Source organism: Balaenoptera musculus, chromosome 1 (assembly GCF_009873245.2).
Source record: "Balaenoptera musculus isolate JJ_BM4_2016_0621 chromosome 1, mBalMus1.pri.v3, whole genome shotgun sequence".
NCBI classification, from domain to species: Eukaryota; Metazoa; Chordata; class Mammalia; order Artiodactyla; family Balaenopteridae; genus Balaenoptera; species Balaenoptera musculus.
Window position 1 is genome coordinate 97,103,857 of NC_045785.1, and position 11,927 is coordinate 97,115,783.

Below are 11,927 nucleotides of genomic sequence, written 5' to 3' on the forward strand. Positions count from 1 at the left end.
TACTCCATCCTTGGAGGCCCAGTTGAGAGGAGCAGAGGGAAGCAGAGAGGAAGGAAGAGTGTGTCAAACACCACAGAAGCTTCGGGAAGCACAGTGCCTTCATTATGACCTTAGGTACATTTCAGCTCCTGAAAAGTTAATTCTGAAATATGACTAGCTCAGGTACTCTTTCTTCCTGACAACCTCTCCACCTCTCCTGGACTTCTTTCTCTGTAGACTCCTGAGAACTCCAACTTCCTTGAAAGTTTGAGCCCATGGAGGCACCTGCTGAAGCGAAAGGGAAAATTGGTATCCTGACTTGAAAACACTTGAAAGGCCCAGCATGTTGCACTGAATGTGCAGATTTGGACCCACACGCCCATTCCCTGTGGCTGTTGCTTCCTCCATGGAGACTGGGAGCTTGACCATCTTTAGGAGGGAAGCGTGGGGCACATCCTGGATGGCCGCAGGAGTAGAGACCTGATCTGATGCCTGACTTCAATCCCCCAACTTCCATCTGAGGTGAAGCCTTTACCAAAACGCACCCAGCTCTCAGCTAGTCCTACTAGTGGGAAGAGCCAGCTCTGTGCGTAACCCAAAACAGCGTGTAATCTTACAAAGCATTTCAATCTGGTCTTAGAATATAGGATACAAATCAGGCCTTCTGAAAAAAACATGCTGTTTGCTTGTGTAACATTAGGTTTAAGTCCTTAATCAGGTTTTACTTAAGCTGAATTGGTGTGTGTTTCCTCAAGGTACAGCCATTGGATGGGAGGCAAGGCATCCAGGTGGAGCCGGGGCAGGGGAAGAAGCCTGCCTGGCATTGTACACCCATAGAGGGGACTCAGGAGTTGACTCCATTGGGCTTATGCCCAAGAGCAAGTGAGATGCCACAAGCAAGTAAAGGTGACTCATTTTAAGAGACAAGTCTATATATGGCCTCGGCTTTGTGACTGAGCCCCCGACAAAGCCACTGGGGATGGAGGGGCGATAAGGTCTGTGGGCTGAGGGAATGTTGGGAGCATCCTTACTCTGGTCTGGGCCTACGACCCTGCAGTTTCTTGAGCCACCACTGCTTTCAAGAGGACGGGGTTGAATCCAGAGATCCCAGGGGTTGGGAGCAGGGGAGACTGGGCTATTGGGTTGTCTGTGTGGACTTGCTTTGAAAGAAAGGACAGGGCCAGGAGGTTGTATATTAATGGACGGTCAGCTGTCCCAGGTCCTTCCATACTTGGCACCAGGGTTTTCGGTGGGAGGAAGGTGAACAGGTAGAAACCCTATGAGATTCCCAGTCTTAATCAGAGATCTGCTTGACAATGGTGGCCCATATTTTGCTTTAAACCTTGGGGTTATTTTTCTGAAATCTAGGAGTGAGGCGGGGGAAAAGACTAGAGGAAGAGATTTCCTGAAGGATGTTGAGGGGGAGAGACGCAGGCTAGGGAAAGATGATTAAATCTGATCTTTTGTTTATGCCTATTAATTTATAGCTATGGGGGCAGAACAATGGATCTGAGTATATGTACACATTTCATGTGTGGTGTGGGTGTGTGTTCTTGGGTGTGTGTGCTGTATTTTGTGTGCCTAATATGAATAAATGTATTGTGTGTATAAACCGAGTTTGTATTTTGTGTGCAGAAATAATAGTAAAGTATCTTTTGTGTATTCTGTATGTATACCCATGTGTCCATGTATTTTTTGTGTATTTTGCATCTGAGTTGCAGGTTTGTACATGGTGTATGTAGGTATTTGTATATGTTCTGTATTGGTAAGTACATGCCATGTCTGTGCTGAGTGTGCGTGTTTTGGATATAGGTATAACCGTATATCTTTTGAGTGTCCTTTTCATTAATTTGGTCTCTGTGTATTTTGCACGTGTGGCGCATGTTTTGTATTTGTGTATGGCAACAATGTAGATCTCTTTTGTGATGGGTGTGCATGTCTGTGTGCTGGTGTGGGTGAACATTTTATAGTCCCAGGTCAAGGACACTGGGATAAAATATCTACCCCAAAACCTAGGCCTTAGGTATGGGTTGTTCTACCATCAATATTTTCCCAAGGTCTGCGTCTCTCCAACCTATGTCTTGGAAATGCAGCACCACCTCCCATATAGGAGAGGAAGAGAAGCACAGAGGCTTTGCGCTGGGCCTGGGATGCCCTGCAGACCCCTGGGGACGTGGGTGACCAGGAACTAGTGAGCACCCTGGGCTGGTGCCCCACCCCCCCAGGGTAACTGTAGGTGCTGAAGAGCCAACAGTGAGGCCGGGGCTGGAGTCATGGCTGGGCAGCCTGACCACACAACTCGCTGTGTTTGGGAAATTTAAGCTATTATGTTGAAAGGCAAAGAAGCCGTTTGTGAGGCAAAAGCTTCCCCACCTCCATCTATTCCAGGGCCAGCTGAACTCTACCTTTAGGCTATGCAGTGCTCCTTCACTCTCAGCCTATTCTGGGGGTGGGGAATGATTCTTTACCCAGCCTTTGGTTTCTTAAGCAGCCCTGGTTGCCAGTTTAATGCGGAGAGAGCTTGAGAGAACATGATGCCTGTGGATCAACTAGGGATTCCATCCCTTGGTCCTGAACTTCAGAAATTTCCACATAGAGGAGGTTTCCTTTCAGCCCAGACCTGTGGAATTGGGTCCCCAGGAGCCCTCCTCCTTAGTGTCCTTGGTTTCAAAGCAGGTGATCCATTCTGGCTCTTTGGGGAAAGATTCATGAAAGTGACTGATGCAGAGGCAAATGACCATGTTGTTTTTGTGTATTTTGCATCAGAGTTGCAGGTTGTGTCTTCGTTCATGGTATATGTAGGTCTCTTGTGTATGTTCTATATTGGTAAATACATTCTACGTCTTAAATAAAAACCGGACAGGGTGGGGAAAGACGAGAATGGAGATGATGAAGATGATGGGCTGTAGAGAGGAGGCCTGGGTTGGGTCTGGCCCAGGACAGCTGGAGCTGTGAGGGCCCTAGGGCCCTTGTGCACTCAGTAAGACAAGCTTCAGCCATGAGAAACTGAAGCTGCAGCACATGGAGGGCAGAAAGACAATTCGAACATCTAAGAATCCATGAAGACTGGAGTGTCTGAGGCAATGGCAGCAAACCTAGGCCCAGTGGGATGACCAATGAGACAAATTAACCCATTAGGCCTCTGAGACAACCAACCCACCAAGCAGTGGATTTGCTCCTGAACCTGAACTCCAGAGAATGACTATATATGTATGTGTGCATATATACATATACACACGTATGTATGTATATATATGTATATATAAATATATATATATGTGTGTATATATATATATACACTCTAGTGCACATAGTCAAACACATGCATATATTGCCCTGTGTCAAAAATATTGCATAAGCTTATACAAGGTTCAAATGCAATTTTTTCTATAGCTAGCTAGGTAGAGGAATTCGTGAAAGAGATACTCGATACATATTTATATACACTGGATCCACAGATCCGCCTTTCCTCAGGACGAGATGCCCCAGTCAGCTATACAGTCATGCCCATGACTAGGTTAATTCCTAAGGTGCAGTCACGTGAGGTGTTTAGACACTGCTTTCCCTGCTCACTTTCCCGGCTTTGCAGAGCTGTGTGCCCCCATTTGGAAGAACAGGGATGGGGTGGGCTGGAGGGCCAGAAGTTTTGGTTCCCCACCCCAAACAGTCTATTTTTTTTTCTCCTGATTGAGGGCTTTTGTCTTCTGATGGGAAAAAAAAAAAACAACCCTCGTTCAATGCCATTCCTAGGCTATTAATACTCTAAATATGAATACTGTGTAGGCTACTAAGAAAATAGGTTATCTCCTGTGTTTTAAATATTGAGATTCATGCAACAAACACCCATGCAGCTCTGTCGCATCACTGGTAAATTTCACTGCAGTGTCAGTGTAGCTGGGCCCCAGCACTAGGAAAGCAGATGCCTGCAACCTCCAGTGTAACCAAGAAATCAGACATGTTGTTGTGACCCTGAAGCCTGCAAAAATGGTGAAATCTGAAGCTGAGAGGTCCCTTGGTTTGTTAGCTTCTCCCCGTAGGGCTAAGGGAGCAAATGTGAAACTTGACAACTCACATTCGGTCATCCTAACTGTCCCTCCCCTGGGCTTCCCTCACATCGACACTGCAGAGAAAAAACCGAATGCAGTATTTTCCGTTATGAAACACAAGCCTCCGGAGCGTCTGCTTGGCAACTGCAATTCACAAACCCCCAGCCTGTGACACAGAAAGTAATTCCAACACACAGCACTGTGTGTTCTTTTCAATGCAAAAATGGGAAAGACCTTTCGAATAATTAGCAGAACTTTAAAGCTAAGCTACCGTGGTTTTCCTCTGTGAAGGGGGAGGTAGGCTCAAGTGGGGTGGTGGGGGGAATTGCATCTCCGAGATGCCGTGTGCATTTCATTAGGAAGAAAAGGTGACACTGATGTGGTGGGTTCTGTATTTGCTATGAGGTGGCCTCAATGTGTCCTTCTGAAATCCTGGCTTCCATAGGTGACTCCCATCTTTGGAAACCCCTAAGCCGGTGATGAAGATTTGCATGAAAGCCATGGATACATATTCTGTGTTCTAAATCAAAAATCAAAAGATCAAAAGTCACTTGCACGACTATTGCTTTCCATGCAGAACCAGATACACACTGTAGAACACACTGACTGCAATGCAGGCTATTATGCAATATCTGCATTAGTTCCATTGAGCTGTGAGTATGTTAATAGGGTTCAATCAGACATCAGTTAACATTTTGGTAATATTCACATAGTTTGTATTAGCCAAAGTGCAGTTGGCTGTTTTCAAGTTTTCCTCTCTAAAGTCCTCGTTACTGTTGTTTACCCCCTCCTGGATCTCCATGTAGTCAGACTTACTAATGGTAGAGGCACTTCTACTTTTCTTTAGGTCAGGGGAGGATGGGATCTTTGGACAGCTCGTCACTTGCAAGTACTGGGCCTGTTCCTCTCCCTCTGTCTCCCGGTGGTAGAAGTAGTTGAAATTGGACACTATGACGGGGACAGGTAAGGCAATGGTTAACACACCTGCAATTGCACATAGAGAACCCACGATCTTTCCCCCAATAGTAGTTGGAACCATGTCTCCATAGCCTACAGTTGTCATGGAGACGACTGCCCACCAGAAGGCATCCGGGATGCTCGGGAATTGGGACTCTCGCTCATCGGCCTCTGCGAAATAGACAGCACTAGAGAAAAGGATGACCCCGATGAAGAGGAAGAATATCAGGAGGCCCAATTCTCTCATGCTGGCTTTGAGGGTCTGACCTAGAATCTGAAGACCTTTGGAGTGTCTGGACAACTTGAAAATCCTAAAGACTCTTACCAACCGGATGACTCGAAGGATGGCCAGTGACATGGCCTGCTGGCCCTGCTGAGCATCTTCTGGCTTCTCAGCCAGCTCTGTTCCCAGGGTGATGAAGTAGGGGATGATGGCTACAATATCAATGATGTTCATGATGTTGGTGAAGAAGCCGGCTTTGCTGGGACAGGCAAAGAACCTCACCAAGAACTCAAAGGAGAACCAGATGATGCAGAGGGTCTCTACAATGAAGAAAGGGTCGGTGAAGGAAGTGGACTGCTGGTACCCGATGGTGCTATTGGAATAGGTATGGAAGGTCACTCCACTGCCATGCATGTCTTCATTCTCATCCCGGAATATGGGCAACGTCTCCAGGCAGAAGCTGACGATGGAGATCAAGATCACCATGACAGATACAATAGCTATAATCCTGGCAGGCCCTGAGCTCTCTGGGTATTCAAAGAGAAGCCACACCTGTCTCTGAAATTCATTTTCGGGTAGAGGACGCTCTTCCTCTTTGATGTAGCCTTCATCTTCCCGAAACATCTCCATTGCTTCTTCTCCCAGCTCATAAAACCGAATTTCTTCAGAGAATATATCTAAGGGCACATTCACGGGTCGTCTCAACCGGCCCCCAGACTGGTAGTAGTACAAAATGGCATCAAAGCTTGGGCGGTTCCGATCGAAAAAGTACTCATTCCGGAGAGGGTCAAAGTATCTCATCCGCTTCTTTGGGTCCCCTAAGAGGGTCTCTGGAAACTGGGCTAAGGTCTTTAGCTGGGTCTCAAACCGCAGCCCTGAGATGTTGATCACCACCCTCTCACAGCATTCGTGGTCTGCTTCTGGGTCATAGGTGTCCTGCGGGTGCCCAGGGAGGGCAGCGGCCTCATCCACTGGGTCTCCGGTGGCTACTGTCATAATTGGAACCAAGAGAAGCGCCTCTCGCTACGCCTTCTAGCTGCCTGGCGGCAGGGAGCTCAGGGTGCTGCTTACGGCCCCAGGAAACACAGCAACATTGGCCTGCGCTCCTGCAGGGGAGCCCCCAGGTCTCTCTGAGAGCCAGAGAGATAGCCCCGCTTGGCTGAAAGACAGAGGCGGTTAAGGACATAAGACCACTCAGCATTGGCAACTCGACCTGGGTTGCTGCTTTTTCTCTCTCATCTCTCAGCCAAGAAGCTCAAAAATATGACCACCACCACAAAAAAGTAAGATTTATGTTCACCTCGTAGCCTGGCTGGGGATGAGAGGGGAGCAGGTGGTGGTCTCTCAAGAAAGCTCTGGAATGCCCTGCACTGGGGGTAGGTGGCTGGTACAGGTCCCTCTGCACTGCACAGGCTTCATGGAGCACAGCCCCATACCAGAGGCTGGAAGGGAACCTTCTGCCAGGCAGTGAACTAATGTCTTGCAGATACCTGCACCCTGGGAGGTATTTGCAGTGGTGGACCTTGGGCCTGGGTCTCTCTCATTGCCCACACCCCAATGACTCTACACATGGCTGTTATTAAACAATAGATTGATTTACCTGGCAAGGCAGGAATCTGCAGCTCTCTTCCTTGCAGAACTGATCCGATGCTGCAGGAATCCTAGATACACAAACAGGCAGCCTGATTCCCCATCACGTCTTCTCACTTGAGCTAGAAATAATGGTGAGTCATTCTGGGCAGGAGGGTAAGCTCCAGGTCCTGGAGGTGAGCTCCAGGGCTGGGCTGGGCTGGAGGGGCAGTGGGATGCCTGGTCAAGGGCACGCAGGACTCGAGGACAGCCGAGATTGGGTCTGGAGCCTTTGAAAGGAAGGAGGCAAGATGCAATGCTCAGCAAAAGCCAGAGTCCTCCTGGCTGTCCTCAGGAGGTGTGACGTCGCCTGGAAAAAACAAGGTGGAATCAGGGTTTTTGGGCAGCTGGTGCCAAGATTTAGGAGGGCGCTGGCAGCTTCTCTTCCATGCCCACCTTGCATTCTGGTGTCACACCTGAGAACTATCCCTCAGCCTCCCAGCCTCCTCTGGGCAGGCTTACATCAGTTGGAAGCATGTTCTCCCAGGGAACAAGCCTTCAGACTTGGCTGGGCCTGTCTCCTCCAGGGGCCTCCCCGGGCTGAGCCAGATGCCCCATTGGTCCTCTGCAGCCATCAGGAGGGACTCTGCACAAAGCCTCCCACCCCCAGGTCAGGACACAGCATCTCCCAAGGGGAGGGCTTCCTACGCTGCAGCCTGACTTCCAGCGCTGATCTCTGCAGAGTCCTGGGAGAAGAAGGGCTCCTCCCCACTCTGGCCCCCCAACACACACACTCCTTCAGAGCTCATTTAGGGAGACTCCTCACACAGAAAGGTTGATCTCCAAAAGCTGGCTGGCTTGGTCCCAGGACTTACTCTCCCTCAGGGATCCCTAAACTGCAGGCCTCCCTCCGGGCGCGGTGGCATTTGAACTGGGCAGGCGCTCGACCACCGATTTCTCCCCAAGAGAAAATCCCTCACGTCTTCTCCTCGGCAGTGAGCGCAGAACCAAGGCTCAGTCAGCCTGGCTTCGAGGCGGCTTGGCAGCAGCGAGAGGGGGGAGCCTGGAGGAAGCTGGCTTCCGGGCTGGCCCCCTGCCGGCCCAATCCTGCCGGCCCCAGGGCGGGGAGGGGTCCGGGGCCGCTCCCCATCGCCCCGGGCTCCGGCCGGGATTCCGCCAGGCGCGCTCCGCGCTCGGCTCCGCGCGAGTGGATCAGACCCACCAGCTGGCCGCGGCAGTCAGCGCCACCTTAACCCCCTCTTGCCCGATCCGGAGGGGGCTCGAGCGGCGGGCCCGAGCGCAGCCCAGCTCTTTTGCCCCTAGGATCCGAGGGAGCTCCTAGGCTCGATCTCCTTCGGAAAACACTGGAACCTAAACTCTGGGGGTGGGGAGTAGGCTGCTGCCCCAGATCTTGGCTTCCTCCTAAGAGCGGGGTCACCCCGGCAGCCCACGGCCCCAGGGAGGCGGAAAAGCCCTTCTCTGCCGAAAAGCCGTTTTCATTCCGAGCCGGAGGGGGGAACGCTGCCCGGCCGTCGCAAGTGATATGGGTCCTACCAACCGGCTCTATTTACCAGGCATGGTTATGCTGTCACTGCACCTCCCATCACCCATCAGCTCCTCTCTGCGCCCCCCGCCCCGGGCCCCGCATTGCCCGGAGGGTCCCCGAGCCCGTTCCGTGTTCTCTCCTTCCGCTGGACACCAGCCCCCTTCGCCCGCCCCGGCCCGGGCCGGCAGCCATGGTCGGCACAGAGTAGCCCGCCCCGGACTCAGCCCGAGCCCGCCGCGCTGCAGGCAGCGCCGCCCGGTGCCCCGCAGCCCCTCTGGGCGCCGCAGCCCAGGCAGGGGGAGGCAGCACGCGCAGCCGAGCGCCCCGACACCCATTTACCCTTCCCGATGGGCACCCGGAGCCTCCATGTTTCTGGGTGACCGCAAGCGCCGGCGGAACCGCGGCGGCGGCGGCGGGATGCGGGCGGCCAGCCGGGAGCCGGCTCTGCAGTCCCGCCGGCGGCGCGTAAGGAGAGCCCGGCCGCCGCCCGCAGCCGCACCGCGCCACGCAGCGCCGCACCTGGCCGCCAGCGAACTCGAATTAAAGGGGCCGGCGGGGGCCCGAGCCGGCGAGGCGCGCCGCCTGCCGACGCCACCGGGCTGTCCTCTCAGTGGGGGCCCCGGGCCTCGGCCCCCTCCCCGGGAGGAAAGCACCCCATCCCTTGGCAGAGCTCAGCTTACTAACCAGAACCTCGTGGAGGGCTGAGCTGGGTGCTGCCAGGGCCGGGGCACCGGGGGCAGAAGTTGAGGAGCGGTCATGAGAGACTCCTGCCAACAGTAAGAAGTAGCCAAGGAGGAAACAATCAGTAGCAGCTCTCCCAGGCCCGAGAAGGGATCCAGCCCCGTGGGAAATGTGTTGCTATTCTTATGATGCTGCCAGACAGAATCTGCAGACCCCCTCCTTGCCCTCTAGCGCCGCCTCGCCCCCTCCTCCAGCTCTGCCTCCCACCCGCCTCTTACCCAGCCAAAGCTTTGGCTTCGCAGAGGGGAATGCAGCAGGTGCGGGCCGCAGTGTGGCAGAAACTCGCTGCTGTGTTCTCCCCCACCGGGACGAGCCGCAGGAACCGGCAGAACTGCAGCGCTGGCTCTCTGGACTCCCTCCCGCAGAGCCGGGGCAGGAAAGGCTGGGGGACGTGCAGCTGCCCCAGGGAAGCGCCAGCTCCTCACAAAATGGGCCCCTCACAGACCTCACAAAGCCAGCTGGCCCACGGGGCTCTGGAATTGGGAATGCAGCTCACGGCACACCGGGGTGGGTGATGGAAGATGCCCTTTGCTTTTGGAAGAATGTGTGGGAAGCCCCGTCTGCCCTCTGCTCAGATGGTGGATATAAGAGGGCCCAGGATGCTCTTGGGAGCCCCGTGACAGCCCCAAGCCCCTGCCAGTTCTGGTCTCCTCTCTGAATTGCTGTTCCAAACAGCGGTTCCTTGAGCCCAAACTGCAGCAGACACGGAGCCCTGTGCGCAGAGGACCTCTAGCCCCAGGGAGGCTGCTGCTGGGCCCTCCTTGCTCAGAGAACCCTCCTCTTTAGGCCTGTAGCTCCTGATGGAAGCTCTGAGAGCCCACAGGGTCCGGGTCTGTGGGATTCAAGTGTTTCATCAAGGTAGTATTCAAGGTATGGTTTAAGACTAGGGGCCTAACCAGAGCTGCAGGGGGACAGTGACCTCAGTGAGCTCTGGGAATGACAGATGACTACCAGGCAGGACTGGTTTGGTTTAGGGCCTCATAGAAGCTGGACTGGCAGTGTCCCAACCTGAGTGTGACCTGGGTATTTTGGAACCAGCCAGGCTGGGACTTAAACCCCTGCCAGGTCCTAAGCAAGTTCATTCATGTCTCTGGACCTCAGTTTCCTCATCTGCAAAATGAGGATACTTCACAGGCTGTTGTGAGGGTTAAACTGTTTATGCAAAGAGTTTAGCCCACAGCAGACACTCCACAAATGATGGTTTCTCCACTCTGCTTCCCTAGGAAATTCCCCTCCTAACTCCCAGCTTCCTGCTTAGCTTTTGGCTCTTTCTCTAAGTGCCCAGTCACCAGGTTCTCTCTGCTTCTCAGTCTGCCCACCCTTCCTTCACCAAACTATCCTCCAGAACTCTGCTTCACACTCCTTCTAGAGGCTTCCCCCGACCAGCCCCCAAGGCTCTCTTCCTCCTTCTTGCCACATAGGGTCTTTCTGTCAATTAAAGCACAACAGTCTTATCCATTTCATCATGTCTATATATTTTCTTGGCCCTCCTCTGTTGAAAAGAAAGCCGTGGACAGAGAAAAGTTCTCAAGGGAGAATTAATAATTGTGCTCATTGGTGACATATGCTTAACATGTGTCACTGTGCCAAACACCTCTAGCCCAGTGGGACGTGTAATCCTCACAGCTCGAGGAGGTGATTTCTACATCAGCACCATCGCAGAGAAAAGGAAGATGAGGCAGAGAGATGAAGCAACCTGCCCAAGGCCACCGAGAGGTGGCTCTGGGACTTGAATGAGGTCTTGACACACCTGTAACCCTCACAGTCCCTGCTCAGGTAGAATGAGCAGCCTTTAAATTTCGTTTCCTTCTCTGGGATTTTCCTCTGACCCTCCTTCCAACTGATTGGCCTCAGGGTCATGGCATCCTACCTCTCCCCTTTAAAGTCTGATCTGAGTGTGAACAACAGCCAAAAAGAAATTAACCAGAGAAGGAAAGAAATTAACCAGAGAAGGAAAGAAATTAACCAAAGAAGGAAATTAAAAAAAGAAGCATGACAGTTGTTCAGGGCTCTACCTCTGTGGCTCCCGCTCTGAAAGGTGTCACTTGGTTTGGTAATGCTGTGTGAGAAAAAGAACGGGGTCCAATTCTTACCCCTGCCACTTGCTAGCTGTGTGACCTTGAGCAAGTTATTTCAACTCTGAGCCTCAGTTTCCTATCTGTCTATAGGACAGCAAAATGACTTTGCGGGGGTGGTGGGTAAGGATTCAATGAGTTATGGAGTGGACAGCCAGCTAGCTTAACCTAGGTGTTTAAGGTCACCATTTCCCATTTTGGCCATGAAAGATCAGCTGGAGTGCCACTTGATGCCCTCCCTGGGGCAGGTCAAACCCCAAAGACCACTCCCTGCCCCTTCAGTCCAGTTTTCTGCTTGGGAGCCAGGTCCTGCTTTCATCAGAGGGAAAGACTGGTGACCGTCACAGCGAGTGACCGGCCCCCGCCCAGCACAGGGAAGGTGTCGGTTCCTGCCCTCCAAGACTACAGCCATTGAAGGGAGGAGTTTTTGACGGTGCGTCCATGCCCACACCGACCCCCATCCCCACCCAAGCACCACAGGGACAGGAGGGAGGGGCTTAGTTTTTTCCACCACAACTTATGAACATAGGGGCCTCTAGAGGGGTCACTCCCAGAGGACCAGCTCTCCCTCCTTGCATGACTGCCACCTCTGCTGATGCTTGCTGTAAAATGGGGATACTTCACAGGCTGTTGGGAGGGTTAGCCCACGAACCCACCCACCCACTGTGGCAGCACAGCCCCCGCTAGCCCACCAGAAGCAGGGCAGGGAAGCATGGAATGTGAGCCCAGGCACTGGGCTGACAGCTCTCCACGGACCATTTGATTTAATCCTTGCCACCAGCCAGTGGGAA

At 52.7% G+C, this 11,927-nt stretch overlaps 1 protein-coding gene across 2 annotated transcripts; it reads right to left on the minus strand.

Moving 5' to 3' along the window:
* Positions 1–3,679: 3,679 nt before the first annotated feature.
* KCNA2 (potassium voltage-gated channel subfamily A member 2) lies at positions 3,680–9,347 on the minus strand. 2 transcript variants are annotated; one of them, XM_036830095.1, is made up of 3 exons: positions 9,280–9,347; positions 6,806–7,144; positions 3,680–6,364 (listed from the first exon to the last, which is right to left on the minus strand). In XM_036830095.1, the coding sequence occupies exon 3, from the start codon at positions 6,199–6,201 to the stop codon at positions 4,702–4,704; it is 1,500 nt and encodes a 499-aa protein (XP_036685990.1). In that variant the 5' UTR covers positions 6,202–6,364; positions 6,806–7,144; positions 9,280–9,347; the 3' UTR covers positions 3,680–4,701. The 2 variants fall into 2 exon arrangements, with proteins under 2 accessions (XP_036685990.1, XP_036685982.1); XM_036830087.1 differs by lacking the exon at positions 9,280–9,347 and adding an exon at positions 7,650–7,720.
* Positions 9,348–11,927: the final 2,580 nt, after the last annotated feature.